The sequence below is a fragment of the Pseudoliparis swirei genome, chromosome 19 (genome assembly GCF_029220125.1).
Source record: "Pseudoliparis swirei isolate HS2019 ecotype Mariana Trench chromosome 19, NWPU_hadal_v1, whole genome shotgun sequence".
Taxonomy (NCBI): domain Eukaryota; kingdom Metazoa; phylum Chordata; class Actinopteri; order Perciformes; family Liparidae; genus Pseudoliparis; species Pseudoliparis swirei.
Window position 1 is genome coordinate 19,329,773 of NC_079406.1, and position 26,480 is coordinate 19,356,252.

Sequence of the window (26,480 nt, forward strand, 5' to 3'; positions counted from 1 at the left end):
TTGCTTCAAGCTAAGACAATTAAAGCTAATTGATTGCAAATGTTTTAGTCCGAAGGGCCAACTTTACAATGTCTCACATATTCGTATTCATATCCAAAGGACGTTTTAATGACTGTCATAAATTATCATGGTTAGCACCTGGATTGAACACATTCTGGATATTTACCTCTGGTTCAGTTTTGATGCCCACATTAACTGTTCATTTGAAATCACTCTGCAGGCAGTTATGCCACATTGCTTTGAAATTGTCCTTGAATGTTGAATTAGATTGCATTCTGAATTACTCTTAACTACTGCTGCCTACTAAATGGGCTGGTAATGGTGCTATAATCCCCATTGTCTCTCATTATGTACAATTGGAAAGAATCGGTCATGCTTTCTGTCAGTGATCAGTGAGCACCTTAGAGAAAATGTGGTGAACAGATTCTTTAGAAGGCACTTGGGTGAATTATCTTTCAGCTAAAAAAAGGACAAGCTTGGATAAGCATCTTTAGTCCCCGGGGGCTTGGCCACCCCTGAGGCGAGGGGATTTCTACACATAGAGTGAAGGCTTCAAGTGCTGCATGTAAAAATGGAAGGTGCTCTTGTTGTTGGATCTCAAGTGGGTGGCACAGACATGTTGCCCTCTGGGACCTGGGGCCCTAGGGAGACAATAGGTGGGCTGTGTGAAGCCGGAGCTGCAGAGTCGAGGGTCACAGGGCCCCTCTTCTCAGGTCCACACCACTAAAGTGACTGTTTAGTGACAACACATAAAAAAGGGGGATGTGTTGAAGACTATGGTGGGGGGTTGTGTCTGGAGGTTGTGACCAAAGGCTGTGGTCCATCCATCATGTGTCACTTCAGCCTTTAGGGGATCCAGATCTATGAGCACAAAGTGAACTGAAGTCACACCAAGAGTATTTCATTAAAAAAAAATCTGTTGTAAGTTTATTAAATTGGACCAGATATGCAGACTTATTGTATCAAGGCTCAATATAAAATGACGTTCAGTGTTTCTCGCATATTCTCTACACATAGTTCAAAACATACAAGATGAATGGTCCTCCCTGAACGATTGTGTTCTCAATAGGGGATGTAGAAACATCTCGCATTGACTAAACACAATAAGAAAACCTCTTATACTTCTATTACTTGCTTACAGTTCTCACAATTCACAGCAAGAACTACAACCTTTCCTGTTGATTGCGTGATAAACTAATACAAAAAAAGTATTGAATTATTTTATAGCCATTGCAGGGTGGGGGTTTTCTTGCGGCTTTTGTTCGTGGAAAGAATAAATCAGTGTAACAAAATAAAAGAAATGACTTCAGGGGCAGAGGAACAAATAGTGCGAGCAATGTGATCGAGCGGCGTCTGATAAGTTTTTTCCTACACTTACTCCCAGTGTCACGGACACTAACTTCAAACAGCGCGAATGATTTAAACTATACTTCAGCACCACTGAGGGTAAAGAAGAGTGTGCAGAAGAAAGGTCTCTACAGCTGGCATAGATACAAAAGCAGGAAAGCATGAACCTCATCTCACACCTTCCCTTCTTTCATCTACTTCCCCTAATAAGCTGGTATTTTGATTCCTGGATTCCTGGCAATCTGCCCTGGTCGCAATTCAAAGAGTTTTCAACAAGAGCATCTGTTTGGGTATTATCATAAACCTGCACGCACCCCCCACCCTTCACCTCCCAACTCCCCCCCTTTTCAATCCCTCCCTTTGCTACCGCTCTCCTCCTCTTTCCTCAGCCGCGTGCGTGCACTCTCATGTTTGTGGAAAAGGGGAGGAGAGGGTGGATGATGGTGGGGTTAGGGGGGCTTTTCCTTGACCCACAGAGTCAATGATACATAAGCCACATGACCAACTAGACTCATACACACACACACACACGGAGGGACACACACGCCGGCAGACAGACCTGCAAGCTGACTTCCAGCAATTCACGGCTCCACTGAACTTGTCTCATGCTGCCGTTTTTCTGACAGAGGAAAAGAAGAAACACACACGTTCACCTCCGTGGGAGAGCACCGGTAAAGACGTGCCTTCATTCGTGGAGTGGCGCTGTCACACATTGATATACAAATACACATTGAGACAAATACACAGGCAGTCAGAGAGACACCACACACACACACACACACACATATTCCCACGAATTGACACAGTCACTTCGTACACACACACACACACACACACATAGGGGAGCAAACAGTCTCTCTCTCTTTCTTGCTCAGCTGCTCTCTCTCTCCCCCTCTCCCTTTCCCTCTCCCTCTCCCTCCCATCCACACACACACACACACCCACACACACAAACACACACACACACACACCACTACAGTATATCAGCGAGTGACTAGCGGAGAGCCAGAGGGGAGTGCAGAAATGAATGTGAAGATCCTGACGCTGGTGATTGTGCTCTTGGTGTCTCTGCTGTGTTCTGCCAGTGCTGGTGAGTACAGGAGCGGCCAGCCTCGTCGCCGGTCGTCTCACTCTGCTTTCTATTTCTCTTTCTGTTTGCTTTTTGCTCATGCAGGCATCTGTAGTTGATCAGTTACCCAGCATGGTTAGCCTTGTGTGGGCTCTAAAAGGCATGAATATCAGCACCTGGCTGTATACAGTACTGCACTGCAGTGGTTATACTGTCTGCTATTGTACTGCCATGGCTTTTATGTTCAACTTGCATGTGGTTTCTAGCTTGGATTGATCATTTTCCTCCCTGCCTCACCTTGATGTAAGCTGCTGAGACCTGGAGATGAAATATTAAGATGTGTGGAGCTATGCCTGAGCGATAGACATTGCTGGATGTATGGGTGATTGTTATGGCTGTTATGAAATACATGGCACATGTTCTGTAAGGTGGAGTGAATCAGATGCATGTATGGCTTGATGTATTCCATCGGACCCGAGTGCTGGATGATTATTACATGACTGTGATTGTGCAGCAGGGCAACACAGTCCCTATATATGCGTGCCTCCTGCGGTGATGATAATGAGGACTGTAATTGTTGTACGCATCGATGAGGGCAACACAGATCCCAGATGCATGGATCGTCTCCAGAGACGCTCAGTCTTGATTCCTTGTCACAGTAAATTTCCGTAAAGTGCTGCTGTGTCTCTGGAGCCATTGTTTGACTAAATATCAATTCCACTTTGGATCTAAAATGTCTAATATTTGGAACAAAAACACTGACTTAGGGCAATTATACATGGACATCTCTGATTGTTCTTGGAGCTAAATGAGTTCTGAGAAATGTGGCCGGGAGGTTTTAGTTTGGAGACCAATGAGGAGTCTGCAGATGTGATGCAGGTAACATTGTGGTGTGAAAAAACAACAGTTAGGCCTGTGTAAATGTCTAGACCATTCTTGGTATTATCACCTACCTACCAACTACAGTGGCTGAGGAGACAACCAGACACACTGTGTGTATATGCAATCCCTGTGGAAGATGCTGCATGCAATAAAGAGAAGATGTAGCATAGATTACGATTATAAGATGCTGTATACACGAGATCCTGAGAAGATATTGGTCTCGGAATAGTACTGTACAATACTGTATCGGCTCTATGTTGCTAGGTGCTGTCCAGACTAGTAGAAAGATGCTCTGTAGACTTTATGCTTGTGAGATGCTGTCCACTTTGTGTATCGATCCATGGCCACAGCACTCACGGTTCCCTTGCTTCCCAGCATATTTGTTACCGCGACATGCTATTTTTGTCTGAGGCTCTCAGCACATGAGTAAATGGTAAGCAATTATCTAGCATCATGGTCAGTGTCGTTTTTCACGCCCTGCATGTGGCTAAGCATGTTCCACGCCTGAGAGCCCACCGTGCTACACCAGCGACAGGGGAAACAATGCTGCTGTGCTTCGGGCTTATCCACCTCTACGTTGTTCAACTCATGTGCCTCTCGGTTCCCTGACTGCTACTGTAGTATCATAGCTCCATTGACATAGAGGAAGAGAGAGAAAGGGACTGAAAGAGAGGAGGGGATGCAACTGTGTTGCGGCGTTGATGGGTGTGGGGAGGGATGCTAGCTGGAGTGTGTCTGCGTAGCACAAGCCTCTGCTACAGGATGCGCTGTCGGAAGAGGCTCTGCATGTAGGCAGTGGGTGTGAAGCCCTTCATCTTGAGACAAACGCTTTTCCAGTTCATTGGGCTTTCTCTCTCTCTCTCTCTTTCTCTCAGGCATTTGTGTGTGGACATGTGTGTCTGAGAAAGAGGAGAGGGATGCACAGAGAGTGAGACAGAGACAGCATGTGTGTGTGCAGGAAGCAATGAATATAGACCAGAATCTGACTGCTACAGGATGAGGAAGTGTGCATGATTGTATTTATGGATGCATTAGCATATTAGCAAGAAGTCCCAGTGCAACAGGCAATTCAACTCAACAATCTAATGCTACTTACAATATTCATTCAGTACACTAAAAGAGCTGCTGGGGCCTTCTCTCTGTAATATTAGCATCCTTTAGCAGCACACTTCAATTACCCATCCTTGAAAAGCACTCTGGCTCAGGAGTGGGCTCCAGCTTTAGAAATGTGGTATCCATAATTCATCCTGAGGCCGATCACTCTACCTCCCTGTGTAACTCTTAAAACGGGTTTATAAACAGTCTCAACACATTCTTGTGTCTGTCACAGCCTCTTAAAAGATATAAAAGCTTAATGTGTATCTGCCATGGAAACACCCTGCCAATATTCACAGAGGGATGCACAGGATAAAAACAATCGTTGCTGGCTCAGACACACACATACAGCCCCCCCCCCCCCGCCACACACACACACACACACACACCACACACACACACACACACACACACAGATAACGGTAATTGTGAGGCCTGTGTTGAACAGGTAAGCCAGTTGTGAGTGTGAGCGGGGCACGAGGCCTAGATCAGAGCCATTATCTGGCAGAGAAATTGTTTGCTTGGAAGGGGGGGGGGGGGGGCAGTTTTATGAGAGCTGTCAACAGTGCTATTATTCCATAAACGTTGATGTATTGTTGGGGCACTGTGGCACCGTCATGCATGCATACTGTACTGTAGCTGCCCTCGCTCACATGTTCAACCGAGTGCTACGGGTCAAAGTACAGCCCAAAAGAGCAGCGTGTGATCATTTAGTTAACAGCGTTTATAGATTTAAACCAACCAGGAAGTTTGAAATCCTAATCCCAGGTTTTATAATGAAAAGAAGGTGATTGTGCCTGTGGACATGATTATGGTGGTCGTGGAGAGAACAAAAGCAGCTAAACTTTTCCAGATGTCCAGGAATAACATAATAACAGTGGGCAAACATTTGTGTCAATGGGGGAGCGGTGGAAAGGTTATGAGGAGATTATGGAGAATCACAGAGCCTTTCCTTTTCTTTTTCTTTTTAGAGGCACAGGAGCTTGTGAGCACCAGCTGGATGTATGTCACACACACAAACACACACACACACACACACACACACACACACACACATACACATAGTGTCAGATGAAATCCATTTCATGAGGAACCTGGATTTCCTCTTCATGCGGAAATAGAGCCAGTAGTCTTCAGCATCAGTGTAGTTTATCTGCTGCAGACAGCATGCAATCACACACACACACACACACACACACACCACACATAAACACACACAGTTGCAGACACAGACACTAAACATTCCATGAGTCGTGTTCTGGATGTGAGTAAAGAGGGATTTGTTATCTTCTTCTTATTTTGTCTCTAGGTTGGCCTCTTAAATAGCAGCATTAGAGGTTGTTGTTATAACACAGTATCCACACAGTAATAGCAATGCTACATCTACTTTGCTAATTTAAAAGGAGTAAAATTATACTATGTTTGTATTTTTCTTCACTTCTTAACAAACTAATGAGTACAGCAAAAGCAGGAACTTTATGCTCCTAAAGGATTCCACTACGAGGTTAGCAGTGTAGGAAAAAGGCAGCAACGCTCAACGAGGTTTTCTAGTTCTTACCATTCCGCTGACATTTAAACACTGCAGTCAGTGTTGCAAGAAAGACTCTTTGTGATGAGGAACTTGTATCTATTTAAAAAGTCTGATTAGCTCAACACGTTGGATTGAGGGTTAATTCTATCTATTAACAATTTTTCAATCAAATATTTTGATTTCATGATATATAAACAGCGATAAAAGACTGTATCCATAGTACCCCCCCCCCCCTATAGGGCTCATAAAATCCAGCCGTTTGTACGTTTTTTCTTTTTTAAAGGTTCTCTGTGATAAACCGCTATACATCTGTATAATATCACCAACATGAGCTTGGTGAATGACACTCAAATGCTCTGGAGTGGGTGGGAGTTGAGGAAGAGATTTAGTGAAAAGTCATAACTCATTTGGTCGTGATATAAGGGTAACCTTTGGGCTAACACTCCCCGGAGAGTTTAGCTGTTGAAGACTTTGGCATATGTGACTGCTGGGCTGCTGTAATGTAATTCAGAACCCTTTGAATGAATAAATCTACTCACTTAGATCTTCCCTTGAGAGCAAATGCAGTGAAGGGGGAAACAATCAAAAATTGGGAATAAGAAAGAGGCCAAGGGACAGAAAAATAAAAGGGCAGACAGGAAGAGAGGCTATCTGGGAACTGAGAGGTTATGTCAGCTTTCCATGGTGCAGGAAGTCATGGCTACATCTAAAAAGTCTATCTTTCTAATTCATGTCGAATAATGACACTTATTGCAGGGCTCAACATTAAAATTGTTCATTATGTTTTCATTTAGTTTCTCACTGTTGCCATATTACTTGTTTATATTGTTGTTGATTCTATCATTTGTCTTTACCATGTAAATAGCCTTGAGTACCTTTTAAAGCAGTATATAAATAACATTTATTATCATTATTATTATTATTATTATTAATATTAATATTATTTTTAGAAATCTACTTGCACATTGTACATTTTTACTTTCCCTTATTCAATAGCTGTTATCCAATAACAACAAAAAACAAAGTATATTGTCATGTTTACTATGGATTAGATCATTTGATTCACATCCTCTAACGCCACGCAACTAAACTCCTGTTTCCAGGATCATTTCAATGCCCGAATGCTCTTTAGCTCGGGAACTTTGTCTTTACCCACCAAGATTTTTCCAAGTGCGAGCCCGATCAGTACTGTGCATGTGCAACTGTCAACAGAGAGGAGAAGGAAGCGAGATGGCTCACTCCTGAGCTACTTTCATCATCAGTTCCAGAAAAAAGGCCAACATGGTTTTGACTTATTAATGAGTCCGGTTCTTGGCTGTAAATGAAAGTCTTTCCAGCTAAATATGCTAAATTAAATAAAATTCTGACTCCATTCTGATTCTTTATGTCCACAACTGTTGCAGTCCAGACCCCCCTTTGAGTTTGGAGGGCACAACCTGGAGGTTTGGGGTGGAGGGGGGGGGGGGGTCCTGTGTTAACCAGACCTCATGTGATCACCAGACCTTATCCTCAGGCCCGGGGCGCTCCTTACAACTTAATTAGATCCAGATATTTTCAAAATCTACTGTGTTTTCCACCAGCGACCAATATTAAAGTGATTTATGACTCTCTTTTTAAACATTAAGTGTTACATTTATAGAAGTAGTCCCCGCAGATCAGATTCCTGATCAACATCTGAGTGGACATTTTTATTAAGTGGCTGCCAGGCCGCAGAATAAATATTGCGGTGTTGAGGAATGCAGGTGCTTTAATTACTCAATTTGTAGTAACCCAGAATAGAAAAATATGACTTCTGTGTATTGCTTTAGATATGTCATTATTGGTAGCAATTCATACAAACTGCAGCTAAAACATTACGTCGGAGTAGAAGGGAATTACTATTATTAAATAAATATGATTTGGGGTATTGTCACCATTAACGTCAAACCTCCATAGGCCCCATCCTGGATCAGAGCGGCTGATCACCTGGCTGTTGTTAGGCGGTTAAATCAGAGAAGAGATTCCATTGCTATGAAGATGGCTGAGCGGATTCGGGCAAAAGTTCATTTAGTGAAGCCCCCACTGGGATCCGTGTAAACTCCAAGCCTTAGGCAACATAATGTGCGCGTTGCTTTATTCTTAGAGAATTATAGGATGTTGTGGTGCACCTCATGTGCTTTCAAACTGCCATGCCCCTTATGTTCTCACCTCTCAATGAGATGCTTGACGATGTAAGATCTCTTCCATCTTCCACAGAACTGGGGCCCTTCTGTGACAACACAGAAATCATTCATTTATGAAATCATGCATTATTCATCACAATCGCTCTGTCTTTGATCACAAATGTTACTTTCCCTGGGAGATTATTTCACATACAGGTCCATGCATATTGGTTAATCCAATGATCTACCGCTGACTGATAGCGTGGATCTCCCCACAGACAGACAGTCAGGGCCCCTCGCTGTGTCCCTCTGTCTCAAACACTGTTCAAGGGAGGCCTCCGTTCTCTCAGGGCCCTTGAACATGAACAGATGTTTGTAAAAACTGAGGAGAAAAACAATATAAAGAATTCATAAATATTCAACCACATCATCCTAACAGTTGATGAAAACCTTGGAACCACAATACACTCTTTAGTTCCTGCAGCACAGATCAGTTGAACCTGTCCGTCAGTGAAAATCCTCATAGATTTTATTTCATCACTTAATATGTGTGACAGAATTAAAATAGGCGTAACATCCAAACAGCGAGAATTAATGACAATTTTAAACTAATCATAGGTTTGCATATATAATGAACGATGCACCTTAGCTAAATTCAATAGCTGTCTATTTTATTATAGACATTTGTATCTCAATGCTATTGTTTTTATTTGAGCGTACATGCTTATTTGTATCATTCCGAATTAACTTATTCCATAATTCAACTGAAGCCCAACGTTTAGAGGTCTCATGTTGATTTGGTGCTGTGTGTAATAGTTTTAGAAAATTCTGCTGTCAAAATGAATAATTCTCTGAAAGTATAGTGGAACACAGCTTAATGCATACATCCTTTTGTTCTCCTAAATGCAATCTTGCATATATTTGCCAAATCCCCAAATATATTAATATCTCACTTAGTGAAATCTTTGTTGAGTTGGTCGTTCCAGTGAAGCTTTAAGTGTCAGAGGTATTTTTTGTAGTCCTTAGTTTGGTTGAGAAGTAACGCAGTCTGATGCAATGTGGCTGCTATTCCCTTTAATAGCACTGTATATGCTATAGGGAGCACCGGTGGCCCCCTCAGGCTTTAAGAGCTGCAGCGAACCCTGCGCAGTGACGTTTCTCTCCCTCTTTCCGTCTCTCTCTTTCTCCCACATTAAAAATGGGAGATGGCATGCAGGTTCACAGCATGGGGGGAGTGATGACACAGGAGAGGGAGGGGGCTGTGTTTCACATCTGATTAGCGTGCCCATGGAAACGGATGGTTGGAGGATCCCTTTGCCCTTGACATGCAATCTCTAGAGATTAGGGCAACGGTTGGTATCCTTATACCTACCTGCTGTACCTGCCATGCGCAAAAGATTCAGCCCGCTGCTGTGAACGGAAACAGCCACACCAGCATCTCTCCGTCTCCTGTCCTCAGTGTTGCCACTCTTCGAGGAAAGAAGTTGTGAGGAGAAATGTCCCCTTGGAGTTATTTTATGTTTGCGTCTCTGATTGCTTATGTTCAGTCTGCTCCAACCTGCAGTAACCTGGTAGCCACACATTCACCCCTTCTACTGAAGTGGGATTGTGAATAAACCATCAGGCAGTCAAGTGGTAAGGAGTCAGTGGCTTTATTAGCTGGCTCAACGCTGCTGTCGGCCCTTTGAACTCATAGCGCTCTGATCATAGCAGAGCATGCAGTCTCACACCTCATCATTTCATACACTCTCTAATTCAGGAGTAAATATAAATGACTGGGACATCTGCAGAAAGCCAGAAGCAAGAGGGCTGCATGGTTTGTTTTTCATTTGTCCTGAACCTTCAGAGAGAGTGGGGGTTGTTTTCAAAGCAGGGTGGACGAGGGGTTACGTTTAAAAAGCTGCAGTAATGGGAGCAACTTTTCATGCACTTTGGTTTCCTCACTGGAGTTTGTTGAGACAACGCCAGCCTTCAACTCAGCCACAAGCCAAGCATTATCACAATACAACAATGCTGCATATCAAACAGTCCCCGACAGAAATAAAAGAAAGTGCTCACGACAAAGCCCCCCTGAGAGGAACATTCAGAGGCCGAGTGCGGTGGCCCACAGAGGAGGTTAAAAACATCACAGTCACAGTCAGAGGGCTAATCAGGGATTCAGACCGAGTGCACTGAAATCTGTAAATTGAGAACCTGGTCGATTTCAGCTAACAATGTCATTCTTTTTGCTCCAAACTGAGCGCCTTTCATGGCGGCTGCCATGGTAACCTGTTCTGAAAGTCGGAAAGCAATTGGTACCAGTTTCTGCCAAGGAATAGACTTACTGGTAGGCATGCGATAAGCAGCATTTCCGACACTAAATGTTGGATTGTGAAAGCAGAACAACAAGGGACTGCCTCCTTGGTTAGGCACCATTCCATATGTGCGGGATGAATGAGTGGGGAGGCTATCAGGCAACAAGCAAATCCCCAGTCTGATGCTGCAGCAGTGCTGGGGCTTATTCAAGGTTAAGGGAATGTTTGGCTTGAATGTGGCACAATTACCACATCTCATCCACGGCTAAATAATCCTGATCCCCTAATGTGCTTATGCAGTTGGAAGCGTTTCTTCCCATGACACGTCTCTGTCTGGCTGTGTGGATTTGAATGTCTATGGCTTACTATAGAGGGATTCATTAGGTAAAGCTACTTTTAGTGAATGAAGGAGGCACACGTTGGAGACAGCAGGCCTGCTCCTCCAACGTCATGGTAATAACCATGACTACACACACCAGGGTATTTATTCTTCTTCTCTCCCACTAAGACAAATATTGCTCTGTTACCCATAAGCATTACACACACACACACACACACATAATGAGCTACAACTACTTCCCATATTGACACAAATAATGCTGTTGTCTTTATCCTACTGTGCAAGTCCTTTGTTTGATTTGGCAATAGAAACCCAATTGCAATGAAAATATTGTCAGAGTAGGCTTCAGTATTAATAGTGTGTGTGTGGTATGTCTATATGACATGTAATCGTGAAAAGAGGGCACACTTTAATTGGGTCTCAGATTTAGTCAATGTATCGTGCTACACGGGAGTTCAGATAGAGGGGTATGCCGCCATTCTTTGAGATAAATGCTAACATCAGCATGCTAACAAGCTCACAATGACAATGCCAACATGCGGATGTTTAAGAGGTTTAATGTTCAGCACGCTCACCATCTTCGTATAGCGTGTAAAAAGGGATGTTCATAATTAACCTTCAACCTAAAGTAAAAACCGATTAATACTATGAGTTAAACAGAGGAGCTGCTAGTCATTTGAAGGAGAATACTTGATCTACGGGGCAAACCCCCACAACATGAATTAGCAAGTCGCTGGCTAGCAAGACACCTGACTTGGGTCTTCTTGAGGAATCGTAGGATTCATTCAGATAACCTGTACAAACACTGCACTGCCAAGCTCACAGATATAACTTTACTCATTGTAACACACACACTTTCCTCTTGACCAGACGGGGCTTGCGATACACTGGCGGGAACCCTGACAGAGTCTGCCAGGCAGACACAGAGCTGACCACCCAGCAGCTAAACAAAGTGATGGGTTGGAGACTGACTGGGAAAGGAGCTGCATGCGTCCACCACAATGCACGCTACATTGTGGCTGCTTCCTCTCATTCACCATACGTTACAGCTGGGCGGCTTGTCAAGCACTTTAACCACAGCACCACGGGATGCAAGGCCCTGGTCTTGTCAGGGAATAGTTAATGTTTGGTTAAAGTTGTCGGACACAAAGTACAGCTGAGGATTATAGAGGTATCATTAGCCTAGCACAGAGATCTTTGCTGGATTAGATTAGATATTCCTTTATTATTCCCACATGGGGAAATTGCAGGAAATTGTCAAAATTGTCTAAATGTCCAAATGACAAAATTCAACAGTGGTAGTGGTGCTAGAGGAAAAGTCAGTGGGTCACCAACGTCAATAAATCCATCCTCTGAGGAACATGAATGTCTGAACAAAATCTCATGTCAATCCATACAATCTTTTTTTAGACATTTCTTTCTCCACCAAAGTGGTGAACTGATCTGTCGAACAACTACGCTCACAAGCCTAAACACATCCCAGACACCTGTGGAAGAAACTACTCATCCAGCTTTAAGAGGTTTTTGGCACCTGGCTTTAACTCCTCTCCTCTCACTTCTTTTGAGTACCGACCCGTTCCCAGTTGTTTGTTTACACATCGAGATACACCTGTAATCTACAGTGAGCAAGATTCATCGCGCAGCGGCGTCAGACAAGTGATTTAGGAACAGTCAAGAAACAGAGGAGAGATTAAATGTTTTTGAGGCGCTCAGTCAACCGAGTAAACGGATCAATGAGACCGCACGCAATTGATTCATAATCAGCGTGACCGTGATTGATGAGCAAGACGAGTAAACACACAGATAAGATGCAAGAGGACAGGTAAACCAATTTGCTGTGACAAGAGGACAACAAGTTGGTGGCCATGGTTGACTGTGCATGTTTATATTTGATGCAACAGTTTCTAAACCATGAAAATGTGTTGCTCCAGTTAAGATTCACAGGCTGGTATAATTTAATCTATTGTGTCATAATTGCAGGACAAACATTATGCTGTGGCTACATTCATAAGTGCAGACATTTGTTCTGTGGTGGTTTTGGCAGTCGATACACACAAATCAGCTTTACAACCATTAATACGCAGCTCCAGCCCATTTGCCATGCTGTCTGGGTTCCTGCATTGACACACGGCTCTGTGATATACAGTTTGCTCCTTCCAGCCATGAGGGCAGTTGATGAACTTGGCACTAAACCAGAGGACAGCCATTTCTCTACTCTGACTGGATGGACAAGTGCTGGAAGATGTATATCTCTCTAGGCTCCACTGATGGACTCTTTTTAGCATCAATAAGGATAAGCTGTCAGTATTCCATTCGCTGCGCCGTAATAAGACGGAGAGCCGGCCATTTGAAAAACACAACATAACAGATATCACCTAAGGAGGTGGTGGTAAAACTAGGGCGGGGAATCGGGGGACAGCCAACCAGCTATTCATCATTAGTCTGGAGACCGGCCAGTTTGTGACACTGTCAACTCTTCTCTTCTCTACCTGACCACTTCTTTCTACCTCTCCTCTTCTACCCTCTCCTTTTTGAGGAGGCGGTAGCAGTAGTAGCAATAACCAGGCATTCCTGAAATTCTCTTTTTATTCAAATTTAATTAGGGAATTACCAAGTGGGGGGAGAAGTGTTGAGATTTGTTGGAAAGAGGGCAAAAGCAGGGCTCCAAGGTCACAAGGAGTAGAGATAAGACACTTATTTTGACAAGACATATGTTATCCGTCTATGTTACTGTTTTACCAGCTGAACATAAACATGAATCTCTCATGAGAAAAGATCAAATGGGATACTATGGAGACTTGAACCAATTTCAGAGCAATAAGATAGCAGAGATATCTTTGTTTGTACAGATGAAATATTCATTAACCAATGATAAACCTGCCATGAAAACAATCAAAAGGTCTTACCCAGATGCAACAGATGCTGCCACATTCAATCCATATGAGTTCCTCTGCAGATGGGAGGAGATACAACACGAGCTGTTGATGTATGTCATATCTGTCACACAGAGATGCTTTCCCTACAGGCTGCAAGAGTTAATCTATACTGCCAGTGCTATCACTGGGGCCCAGCTTATTTTTAGCAGCTTTCATTACACTTTTCTATCGTGTAGCCAGATTGCATTGCTTGAGATTTGTCAGGAGAATTACAAGATGTTCTCCCTTCAAACCACATTGTCGAGCAGTGGCTGACAGCTTGGTATGGCAGGAGACATCTAAATTGTCTCATTATGGACCCGGGTTGTGACAGGCTGAGCCACCCTGTGAGAGGAAACAGCGGATGAGTTGTGTGAGCAGAGGTATAATTATTTTACCATTTTGCATTGCAGTGTGTGTGTTTGCCTAGCGACTGAGTGTGACTCCATGCATGTGTTTGCAGCACCTCTTAAACTAGCCATCGCTCAAACACCAGCTGCCATTGGGCGTAGCAATGTATTTAGTGCAGGTATCACTGTGAGACGTTTACGGTGTCACTATGCATTCACCGAAGTGCTGTTGAATGGTTAAATTGTCTGAAACCTAACACATTTTCAGGGTTTGCATCTGAACTTTCCATAACCTCCAATTTGATAATCCCGCTCACCACATGCTTTTTAACTTCTCTCTCTCAAGCTCTTTTTATTCTTTTCACAAAAATTACTTTATTATGTGTACAACTGAGTGCAACACCATGATTGTCTTCGAGGAGATTTTGACCACACGTGTGCACCGTTATCCAGTTTGATCAACGTCAGACTGTGACCATATGAAACAGCTAAAACAGCTTCAGAGATATTTGTATTAAAACAACGTACAAACTAGTTGTATAGGATATCGACACCTCAAATAGCAAATACCCTGTTTCTGTGTGTTCTTCGTCTAAATGCTGACAGTGTTTCAGGGGCGAGAAGAAGCAGGGCCCCCCATAATACTCAAACACAGAGTGTATTCACATTCAACCCCCTGGATTTAAAAGAAATGAGCTGAAAGCCTTCAGAATGTGTCAACGTCCCTCACTCACAGTGTATCTGGAACAATAACAAAAGGATAATGCGCAGATTAGTGCTCCAAGGGGCAAAGATGGGCTTTAGATGCGGGAATATGCAACAGAGACTTTCCCCGCTGCAAATGAATTATCCCACTGTTCACTCACAAATAAAGTGTGTAACGTGCTTGTGGAAGAAGATTAGCATGGATGTGGAACTTGAGATGTCTGGCCTTTCAGGGATATACTTTGAAAACATTCAACAAGCAGCCTAGCTCAGACCTGAAGTCTCCATTATTTCAGACCGAAGGCACATTCTCTCTTTTTCTGTGGACAGTTGTTCTTTTTAAAATGGTCTTCAATATGCCCCAGCTGAAGGTCACTAATTAAGAGATGCGGCAGAGCCACTCTGCCTCCCTCCTAATGGTGCTTTAAAATCTGGTCTTGAAGGAAGCTGTCTTCCATTCAAACAAGTGGATCTTACCTATTAGAGAAGTCTGAGTGTTTTTAAGGTAGCCCCTTTTTAACTCTCTGCCCTGTTCATAAAACAGTCTGAAGTATTGCCACTCTGTGACTAACTGATGAAAAACAATCTTCAGGAGCAGGGAAGCTAGCATCAGCACGGCTTTTGTAAGCAGCTCAACTGCTGTCCTCGGTGTAATGTCTGCTTTTCTAAAACCCCTGCAGTCGACTGGCTGACTTATCTCAAGCTGTGTCCTCACCCGAGCCCTCGTAAACCAGAGGAAGGTCATTCTCTGGGGAATTCTAAAATTGGTGCCAGTGTCTCTGAGGAGAAGTGACAGGAATGTCATGACCCCGTGTGAGTGATGTCAATCAGTATTTTGACCGGAAATATCCAATGGGTATTTGTAGTCTCTTTTCACGAAAAAGGGTTCTGAAAAACTCTTAGAAATCTAAAAGGCTTTATAGCACATAATAATCATTTTAAAGGGGTGCACCGCAAAATATTTTCCCTGTTAAGCTAATTGAAAAAAGAATCCTGATCACGTCATCAGGAATATCTCGGCTTGGTCTTGAGACTTAATGTTTCACAAAAAGTTTACATTAAAAACTTGAGCTCTGGCATTTGGAAGAAGTGGATCCGGATCAGATCAGGATACGTCCGCCTCGGTTGAGTCCTCCGACAGAAATCAACTGCAGAATCACTAATCTGCACAGCTCAATTAACTTACATTCTTTATGAGAAAGTAAAAGTTTATGGATATTTAATTGTTCATTCAAATTTAAAATGCATCACAGTGTTTATGTACTGCGTACAATGACTCTCCACTAAGATATTTAAACACTTTTACAGGTCCAAATATAAACTCCTGCTCTGCTTTTACTCACATTTTATTGGACCTTATAACTGGCTGAAGTGTGAAAGATCACCCACGTTAAATATCCCATTACAAATAAAGATATTACTGCAAAACATTCTGATAAAAAATCTCTGAATCTCCAAGAGGGGGTTCTTTCAGTTTATAATAGGTTAAAAGGTCATAGAGGCACTTAAGGTGGACCAAACCATTTGGAAAAGAGGGGCTTAAGGGGATCAGGCCACACTTATAGAGAGGTGACTGAGAACATCTGGGATTGCTCTCAAACACACATCTACTCACACACACCAAGGACATTCACACACATTCTCACACAAACACGGCGCTAATAAACTCATCTCTAATCTTGGATCAAACAAGAAGCACCTCCACCAGATCTGCTGCTGCGCGGTGTTTGTAATCTTGAGGCAGAGTGACAGAGACATGAGACACGTTTGGGTTTCTCCTCTATCTGCCGTGCTTCGGTTCCACCACACTGACTTAATGAACTACAGTGCTGGGTGGGCTTGAAGAGGCCCACACACAAACTCTCACACACACACACACACACACTTATCTATACAGGTCTCTTGTTTCATCATCCATTACCTCTTTGGATTTGGCTTCAAATTTTCCGAAGGCTCTGTTGGATAATCAAAATGTGATACTCTGGGTGAGAAGAGACTGTGAAATACCATCTATTGGAGAGGTCATCTCATTGGTCTCTCCTCTATGTGTGTCCTCCAGGTCCCATGGCCTCCACGGAGCATGGCAGAAAGCTCGAAGCGAAAACGGTGAGAAAAATGGTACAGCAAAACCCTGCGCGGGGCGGACAGTCCCACAGACCAGCCGGCTGGAAGAGGAGACGCCCACGGCCACGTCTTTCCCACAAGGGGCCCATGCCGTTCTAGAGCAAGGTAGGTTTATAGCCGACGAGTCAAAAAACACTTGTTTGTTTCTGTTTGCGCACCATCGAACCTGTGATAAAATGATCGGCATCACACATTTGGAGTGGATTCTCATGAATATCTGCACATCACTGCAGCATCGGAGCAACTTTCTGCAAGTCAGAGCTACTTGTTCCTCAATCGTAAATGAGCAAAAGGACTTCCCGATATATTAAATCATATCTGCTGACTAAAGAGGAAACATAAGAGGAACATGATTTGTTTTGACAAAATCTGTTCGGATGGTTTCGATGCCAAATGGGAAACTACAACTCTTACAGGAACCCTGGAAAATACCCAGCCAGACTCACGTCCAACACAAGGATGTTATTGTTGGCACTGAAAATAAGTGCATGTCTTCACAGATTATTGGACTTTTGCCTACTAGAGGTTTTTAAGCTTATGTCATTTTGTTCCTCATATGGAAGACAATTATACTTAGAAACTTAACCTTTCAGTCACTTCAGCCAGCATAACTCTTTTCGCTCCAGCTGATTCCATAAATTAAACCCCTTTTTCCAAAGATAACACATTAAAGCACCACTGCTTATGTGAGGGAATGTTTAAGTTGCTGTCAAGAAAAACAAGTCTTTGTGTGAAAACTCTTTCATCCCAAATCAGAGACAATATTTTACTTATCACCTTTTCAGAGTTTTATTTTAGTTTCTGATCTCATTTTTTCTATGATAACAAAGAAACTAAAACATACGACCAATAATGAAACAAGATGATTGAAATGACAATATATACAGTTTAACCCTTGTGTTGCCTTAGGGTCATTTTGACCCGAATCAATATTACACCCTCCCCCCGCCTTTGGGTCATTTTGACCCGATTCAATGTTTCACCCTCCTGTTACCTTTTTATTTACTAACATATTTGACCCTTTGGGTTCAATTTGACGCCAGCAATTAAAACCTCCAGAAAATTATTAGAATTAATATTGTTTTCCAAGTTTAAGTGTGAGGCACTTTATGTTTGTTTGTTGACTACCGAAAGAACACCGACATTAAACATTGAATGGGGTCAAATTAATCCTAAGGCGGGGGGAGGGTGTAATATTGATTCGGGTCAAAATGACCCTAAGGCAACACAAGGGTTAATATCCTCTTTTTACTTGCCCATCTCTGTAAAAAGAAGGCAACAGCAGTACAATTATGTGCCTGCATTAGGAAGTGCGAGACCCATTCACTTGTCCCTTCCAGATGCTGTGAGAGAGAAACTCAACAAGATACAATATCCCTGCAGGAGGTGCCGAACATACGACACTGACCTGCAGAGGGTTCGCCATAAATTCGAGCCGTAGTGAGAGAAGGCTGCAGCCAGAGTGTCAAGGCATGGTTAATCAGTTTAAGGAAGAAGGGATCAAAGCTATCGAGATTTGGGAGCTCATTCCTTTAAAATAGTCCAAGAGGTTTTACAATCTATAGTAACATTTTTATCATTTTTGCTTTTTTTATTTTTGAAAAGGTTAGACTTCTTTTGAAGTGACTCCTGCTTTCAATACGTGACTGTAGAGGCTCAGCACAAAGGTGAACACAATGAGTAAGGACCTGGCCAGGGCTGACTGCCCCTGAAGGGCAACATGAGTCCTCCAACGTTCCTGGGTCTGCCAATAAAATGTGAGAATCCTCTCTGCGAGTTGAGCGGTGAGAGCTTTAAATGATCAGTGCCAGATTGCTGGCCACAAAATACAAGGAGCTTCAGGAAGTTGTGAAGCTCTGTGAAAGTGAACGGCTCAGTGAGTCACAATGCTTTCTTTGCAAACACCCCCTTAACCACAACACACTGAAGATTTCCCTTTTTGTGAGCTTCCCACTCCGGCTTCTCTTATTCTTGCTGAGTTCATAGTTCACCACATTCAAAGGTTTGTTGAAATACCATGCCAATTTACCCAAACCTGACCACAATGGGAATTAGGCTGTCAATTAACAGTGTCTTAGTGATAATACTACCGATGAGTAAACAATCCAAGGAGTTACACTTCTCCACACTTCAGTCCCAGTTTGTTCTTAATGCATCAGTATGATTTATTCTGACTGAAGGAATAAAGTGTTATCTGGCATCAACCCAGCCAACAGCGTTCCAACAACTCTGAAAGGCTGTGTTCATAGAAATAGAACCGGAGTAGAGCGGACATTGGAGCGCTGAGTTCATATGTGTATAAGTGTCCCACTACAACGGTTCAAACACAACAATACACATGGAAATTCCAGCCGCTTTTTCCATCCTGTTACATTAATTTGAATAGGAATGTCCGTTCTATTCCTTCTCTAGTTCTATGACTGTTAATCCTCGCGTGTCCTGCTTTCTTCGTCAGTTTGAGCTGATGATGGGAAAAAAAACCTCTGTAAGCAGCTGGAGATGCACTTGGTTTGATCAAAGCTAGAGTTCAATGAAGACATCCAGCTGAGGGCTAGTGAGACTCAGAGGCAGACTCGTATGTGGATCGTTCGTTATTAGTCTCAACTCAATTACTGCGCAATGACTGACTTGACAGTGCTCAACCACTAACTCTGTGCTAGTTAGCGACATCCCCCCATTTCAGTGTCGAAATCAGCTCATCTATTATTCCCTAAGACACCTGAGGCAAATTGACTTTTTCTTCATTACGCATTCCAGATGTGTTGCGACTCTGAGAAGAAAGATGGCGACCTGGGTCATCCTCTTTGAGCATTTGAGTAGACTCAGATACAAACGTGCCATTACGACTTTGAAATCTAAGCCATGCCAGTGGCAGTCTAAAATACGACAGGATATTACAGATTTAAAGCCCCAGGCAATTCATGAAAACCCCTTGAGACCCTGAGTGAGTACGCTGAGTGAATGAGTCTTTCCTCAAAACAATGTAGAACTGGTCTGCAACGCGTCCCATACACGCACTCTGTGATGTAGAGTGACTTCAAGGGTGCTGCACTGAGATCATACCGTGAAACTAAAAGCACAAAGGAAGACCACAAACAACAACTCCATGAAGATCAGAAAGATTCTTCAGTTCTCTGGGCATTACATGACCACGGAAATATGCCATCTTGAAACAAGAGCAGGCTCTTATCAATGAATGAACCTTGTTTTCATGCGACAAAGCTGACTTCACGACTACATTCTGACAGAGCTTGGGGAGATAAAAGGCGAGGGAAGATAAAAGATGTCCTCATTGTTAAGGAGTGCCCGAAGCGTAATATAATGTTGCGCTTGTGTTTTTTCGGGCGAGATATACAATTGCTTTTCTTACTACCTGCAGCTCTTTTCTCGGTCAAAGACCATGAAATCTGGTTGGAACATGCTTAGGATTTTCTTCACTGCTTTCTAGCTGGTGCAAGATAACCTCGGGTATAACACAGTGAATGCTCTGATAGAAACTCCCTCAAGGGCATCGTATTGCAGAGGAAATTTAAATGTCTGGAGGAATGATGAAATTATTTTTTAGGAAACAAACAAAAAACAAATACTGATGGCACTTTTTCTCTGATTTTCCTGTTTTGCAGGCACTGCTTTGAGCGCCCTCCCAAAGGTTCTGATTTCTATGCTCTTCCTTTGCCTTGGGGGGCCTTGCAACGAAGGGCCTACGTTTGCCCGGCCTGAAGAATGATGTCCATAGCACCTGCTGGTTCTTCAAGCAACTCTGTCCACAAAAAATCAGGACAAGCCGCTCACCCTCAGCTCTATGAGGAATTGGGGGCAGGGAAAGGAGGTGGGGGGGGGTATGGAGCCCGAGCTATCAGACTCTATTTCTCTGTCTCTCTCTTTCTCTTACTCTCACTCCCTCACTACTTATCTATCTCTGTCTTCTCCCAAGTGTTTTTTTTCTTTTTCTTTTTTTTCTTCATATCATTTGCTTAATAGAGCCCAATCATAGCGATCTCCCTGAGTGTCTCACACACTTTGCATGACATGTGGTGGAGAGGGAGCCCGGTCAAAATAATCTGAGTCTTAAAGCATCTGTCACTTCCCCACGGTGTGCACGGTGTTGTAGTCCCATCTCTCAGACCCAAGGTTACTGCAGCTACTGCTGATTTCATTGCTGTGTAGCTATTTAATGGCCTTACGAGGGGGGACTACGTGGAAGGGCAGTGTCCGTTTTAATCGTTGAAAATAACCAAGATCATGTTCAATTATAATATTCTTGATGTCTTCTGCGAAAAGGAATTCAAAGTGTTTAAAATGGAAGAGCAAGGACTTTGAATGGCATTATATCCATCGCTTAATAATCATTATTAAAGGTGCTTTGTAAAAATGACAGTACGTCCACATGCAAAATTAAGTTGGACTGAATAGAGAGCACATTTTGTCAAAACAATATACTTAAGTGGCCGAATAATTCCTTCATTTAGGAGATTCCTTAATCCAAAGCTATTTTGGTGGTTCTGAACTCATTAACACCTTGGGGGTTTTCCTGACGCGCTCAAGGTTACTGTAACATGTCCCACCTTGGATGAGCCCTTTGACCCCAACTCCCAATCCCAATCCTGTCCCCAATCTCCAATCCCCAATCCCCAGCCTTCTCACCACAATGCTGCCCTGCGCAGCTGCTCTACACGACTGTTAACTGGCAGAGGGGGTCTGCTCCATCGACAGGCTGCCATGTCTTTTAATGAAGTGCCAAATAATAACCTTACCACAATGCTGCCAGGAACGAAGGACTGAAAGGTTAGGGAGAAACACATTACCTCTGTTTAAAGTCTTGATACACTGACACATTATGCATTTACAATTTTTGCAAACAGAAATCCCCTGTGAGACAATGTTAGTGTTGAGGACAGTTAAATTAGACCAAAAAGAAAAAAGAAGCGAATATCAGCTCAGTTAATATGCCACCATAATCAGCCTACCACTAGTGCTCTGGCTGTTTTAATATTCAGCAAAGGCTGGTTTGACCCTTTGACCGAAATCTTTCACTAACGAAATGCTATGCCTTTCCATCGTACTGGAATATATTACTGTTTATGTTTATTTCTGTGTTTAAGTAGGTTTATTTCTTTTTCTCAGGGTGCTGTGATAGAGGCTTGTAGTAGAGCAGTCTATTCTGTGCATTTATTTAACAAAACACAAACATACAGTACATTTAAATCTTATATGAGCATATTTTCGTATATATTTCCTTACTCTCCCTCTATGTATTCACCTATATAGCCATGTATCCAGATTCAGTCGTTTCTAGTCATGATCCTCTCCCTACATTATTTTGGGTACAGTTGCCTTTCTAGTCGTCACTACCACAGCACAGGTGGTCGTGGCTTTGATCATTATGCTCATTAAATCCTGAAGTTAATCTTTCTCAGATGGATCTCCCCAAGGCTGTCCGGGGCCACTTAGTCTGAGCTCATTGTTAAATTGGCTTAGACTGAAACCACACCCTTCCCCCCTTTACAATCCTCAAACCCCTGCTGATTCAGTGTGTAACCATGTAACATATTAGGACTGTAACCTGTAGAGCAGCCACCTTGCAATCGTTTATTGCTTTTTAGGTGTGCAAAGCAACTTCCAAGTAGTTGTTTTTTATTCGGATTGTAGGTGAAAATCGGATTTCAATCAGCAAACACACATATTTCACCACATAAGCAACTAGCAGGTTAACCTAGATTCTCAACACCTTTCCCCCCTCGCCATGTCTCATGCAAATATTATAATCAAAAGAGGAGTCTTCTCAGTCCCAGCATGAGAAGCTTTTATTAAGAGGGCATCTAAAATCACAGTGGTAATCCACCCAGCCAAGATCACCTTGATTAAAAATGTATTAAATCCTAGGGCACTGTGGAGAGTAATAATTTCAGTTCCACCATTATTTTTTTCATACCCTCTCAGACAGAGATGTAGATTTCATTAACGCTCCTCGGGAGTGAGACAGCTTTGCTGAGGATGTCTCATGTATTATTGGGGAAGATAGTAGGAAGATATGAGCTGGGGATGGAAGTTCAAAGCCGTTGGAGTTTGGATGCTGGAAGTAAACTGGGTCATGACAAGGGGTTCAAATCAATATTTCCCCATCTCAGAAGTTATTGTTATGGAGCCGAGCAACGTCTGTATCCGTACTGTTCTTCATGAATGTATCCACACCATCTGCACCAGCCATGCTGCCCTTTCAGAGACCAGAGCAAACCAATGTTTATGTAATACTCTTTTTAATCTTGGTCTGGTTATCGGTTGAATCCCAAAAATCAAAAGCCAAAAATCCCACTGATCCAAAGCCTCCAGTGTCAACTATTCCCAACAAATAGACGTGGCTTTGCTCCGAGACTTCTCTGTGTGGGTTCGCAAGGCTGCACTTTTGCAATTCCATTATGCTGCTGGAAAAATACACCCTGAAATCAAGAGACTCTTGGTATGGAATAGTTTTCCAGTGTATTGTGACAATTGTGTTGTCTGATTCTTGTCTAGCTGGTTGTCCAAAGCTTACTTTTTGAATACAGTGTGAACAACTGTATATTTTGTGGATGTAACAAAATAGAAAAGTAGTCTGCAGCACAATATGTCATGGACACGTGAAAGCTTTCAGGCATTCTTTTCTTGTAGATCACAGCCCACAGCCCTCCCCTGCACATCAGGTTAATGGGCCTTGTGGTGTGGAAGGACAAGCACGTCCAGGCTCAAACTGAAATGGTAAACCAATACATTATGCTTGGGGAGCAAAACCATTTTCCTTAATGGGCTTTTCCAGCAAAGCTTACACAAGAGAAACGATTGCTATCCTCTCAATGTTTCCTCTCCAGTTCCTCTTCTCTGTGACCATCACAAGGCCTGAGTAATGTTCCTATGCACTTGTTAGCATGTTTTCCTGGTAGAAAAATGTTTGTTCTAAGAACTTGCCCCTTTGTGTTTAGTTCTTTTTGTCCAAATGCATTTGGCTGTGAGTGTGTATGAAGAGGGGATGAGCAGAGAGATAGATGTGTGTTACTGGTGGAGAAGAGAATAAGCAAGCAGCAGGTTGAAACATTAGCTTAGCTGTTAATCTCTGTTTCTCGATAGCGATAGACACAACACCCACACAACACGATAAACATAAGGTTTGGAGTTTAAAAAAATAAATCCTATTGTCATTCTAAACTCGGTTCTCTACCAGATCAAATTCCTTTATAATGACAAACTCAAACATTTCACTTATTGTGGAAATGGAAACAGAGTTGGCAAGCAACACATTCCATGATTTTACTTTGTGAATCTCAAAGCCCATCAAACTGTATCACGTTGGCCTTCAGAGTGGGCGTCTGCACGATCAAGTGGCTGATATTCAATCCAATGGATTCACACATTTCCACCGACTAGGCAATCCAGAGGATAACTAGATTTTTATCTCCATTGGGAAATGACTAAGATCTGTCATTATCTTGTAGCCTCAAAATGAGACTTCCTACACCCAGAATAGCACAGGCCCCTCCTGCCTTGATTACGACACATCCTCCATCTATGTAACCACTGTGTCCAAGATCAGCTACATTCACAACAATCTGGAGCGAGATGCAGTCTGTAGGCTTACACACCATTGCAACAGTGTTACTAGTTCTCAAGCAGATACCATTTAAAAGGAAAATGTATTACTCCTGAAACTTATATTCTGTTTATGGTGTGTGCTCATATTACTCACCAGGCCAAATGTACAGTCCCTGTCTCTGTTTTGATGTTGAACTGGGCAAAAATAAATGACATAAATAAATAAATAAAACAAGTGTATCAGAAATGGTTGAAATACTGTGTAAATATTTGAACTTTTGGTTTCTAATTTATAAAAGATAAGCTTTAGCTCTTGGAGTACTTATTTTATTTTTTCCTTTCATGCGTAGCTTTGTGTTTTTATTTTCTATTTCTGTAAAGTGTGTAAATATATCTTTATGATAATAAGTAATATTAAAAATCTTATTTTAAGAAAACATTGTGTCATGTCTTTCTTGTGAGATAATGGAAATGAAATAACTGACTGGCTTTGAGGCTATTCAAGCATAAATATCAATGACAATGCTAACATGCTGATGTTTCTCATGGTCTCACATTGCCAGATCTGTCATGAACTGAGTTGCTGTGCCTTGTTTCCTGTTTTATTTTGAAGTCCCTGTCTTTCGTGTCCTCTGTTTCTCTGACCTTCCTGTCCCTGTGATTGTCTGCCCTGTCCCTGATTGTTTCCTTCTGTGCATTTCCCGAGTGTGTCTTGATTGTTTCATTCCCCTCACCTGCCCTCAGCCACTCCTCCGTCTCCTTGAGTGTTTCATTCCCGTCACCTGCCCTCAGCCTCTCCTCTGTCTCCTTGAGTGTTTCATTCCCTTCACCTGCCCTCAGCCTCTCCTCTGTCTCCTTGAGTGTTTCATTCCCTTCACCTGCCCTCAGCCACTCCTCTGTCTCCTTGAGTGTTTCATTCCCTTCACCTGCCCTCAGCCTCTCCTCTGTCTCCTTGATTGTTTCATTCCCCTCACCTGCCCTCAGCCTCTCCTCTGTCTCCTTGAGTGTTTCATTCCCTTCACCTGCCCTCAGCCTCTCCTCTGTCTCCTTGAGTGTTTCATTCCCTTCACCTGCCCTCAGCCTCTCCTCTGTCTCCTTGAGTGTTTCATTCCCTTCACCTGCCCTCAGCCTCTCCTCTGTCTCCCTGATTGTCTCATGACGTACACCTGTTCCCCCATATGGTGCCAGTCTTTCCCTTGTTTCCTGTCGGTGTGTTGTCTGTATTTACTAATGACTCTAGTAGTGTCTTTATGATTGTCACTTATTCCGGTCTTGGTTGATTCCTGTCAGTGTTCCCAGTGTTCCTTTGTTCAACCTTTTTCCTCCAGTCAAGAGAGTCTTTATTTCGAGTTAAACCTGAAGTCCAGCCTTGTTTTCTCTGCACCTGAGCCTCACCCAGTGACAAGATCATAGAGCGGTGTCAGCACTAAAGACAGTTATGGTAAAAACCATTAGAATTGAACTAGAACCATTATTTCAATTCACATTTCACTTTACCACACATTACACTTTAACACACACTGTCTATAGCACTTTATTTTTTGTTATACCATTGTAAAGTTAATGTTTAAATTCTTGCACTATTTTGTTTGTCTGTCTATTGTACACATCAGCTGCCAAGTCAAGTTCTTCGTGTGCTACACACGTAGCAAATAAATGATTAGATAGATAGATATATACTTTATTAATCCCCAAGGGGAAATTTGTCGAAGATTTGTTGATTCTGATCAGCATTATGGTATCGGGGGGGGGGGGGGGGCGGGGGGAACACTCGGCTTGTTTGTATTTCTCTAAAGTTTAAACCAATCTCAATCATCTTGGGCTCAGCAAAGTATGCAGCAACAGTGCCCTTGCAAAATAGATGGCGACAATAGCGTAAAGGGAGGAGATTGCCATGTAAAATTTTACATGGCCAGTGGCAGGTCATAACCACAGTCCACACCTAGTGTGTCGGACAGTTGAAAGGCATTTTAAGCAACACCACAATTGTGAACAAGATTTTACAAAGATCCTTCAAACTGTTAAAAAACTAAAATGTCAAAGGAAAGGTCAGGGGATCACCAGAGTCGAACAGTTTTATCATATCAGGTTCATGAAACGTTCACGTCAATCCCTCCAATAGTT

General features: G+C 42.7%; 1 protein-coding gene across 1 annotated transcript; it reads left to right on the top strand.

The window, feature by feature from the left end:
* Positions 1-1,882: 1,882 nt before the first annotated feature.
* Positions 1,883-24,793, top strand: apln (apelin). The gene is made up of 3 exons (XM_056439386.1): positions 1,883-2,437; positions 16,729-16,898; positions 20,417-24,793. The coding sequence occupies exons 1-2, from the start codon at positions 2,371-2,373 to the stop codon at positions 16,890-16,892; spliced, it is 231 nt and encodes a 76-aa protein (XP_056295361.1). The 5' UTR covers positions 1,883-2,370; the 3' UTR covers positions 16,893-16,898; positions 20,417-24,793.
* Positions 24,794-26,480: the final 1,687 nt, after the last annotated feature.

Coding starts and splice junctions, on each gene's coding strand:
- apln (XM_056439386.1), top strand. CDS start 2,371: ATGAATGTGAAGATCCTGACGCTGGTGATTGTGCTCTTGGTGTCTCTG. Junction 2,438..16,728: donor GCTGTGTTCTGCCAGTGCTG/GTGAGTACAGGA, acceptor TGTGTCCTCCAG/GTCCCATGGCCTCCACGGAG.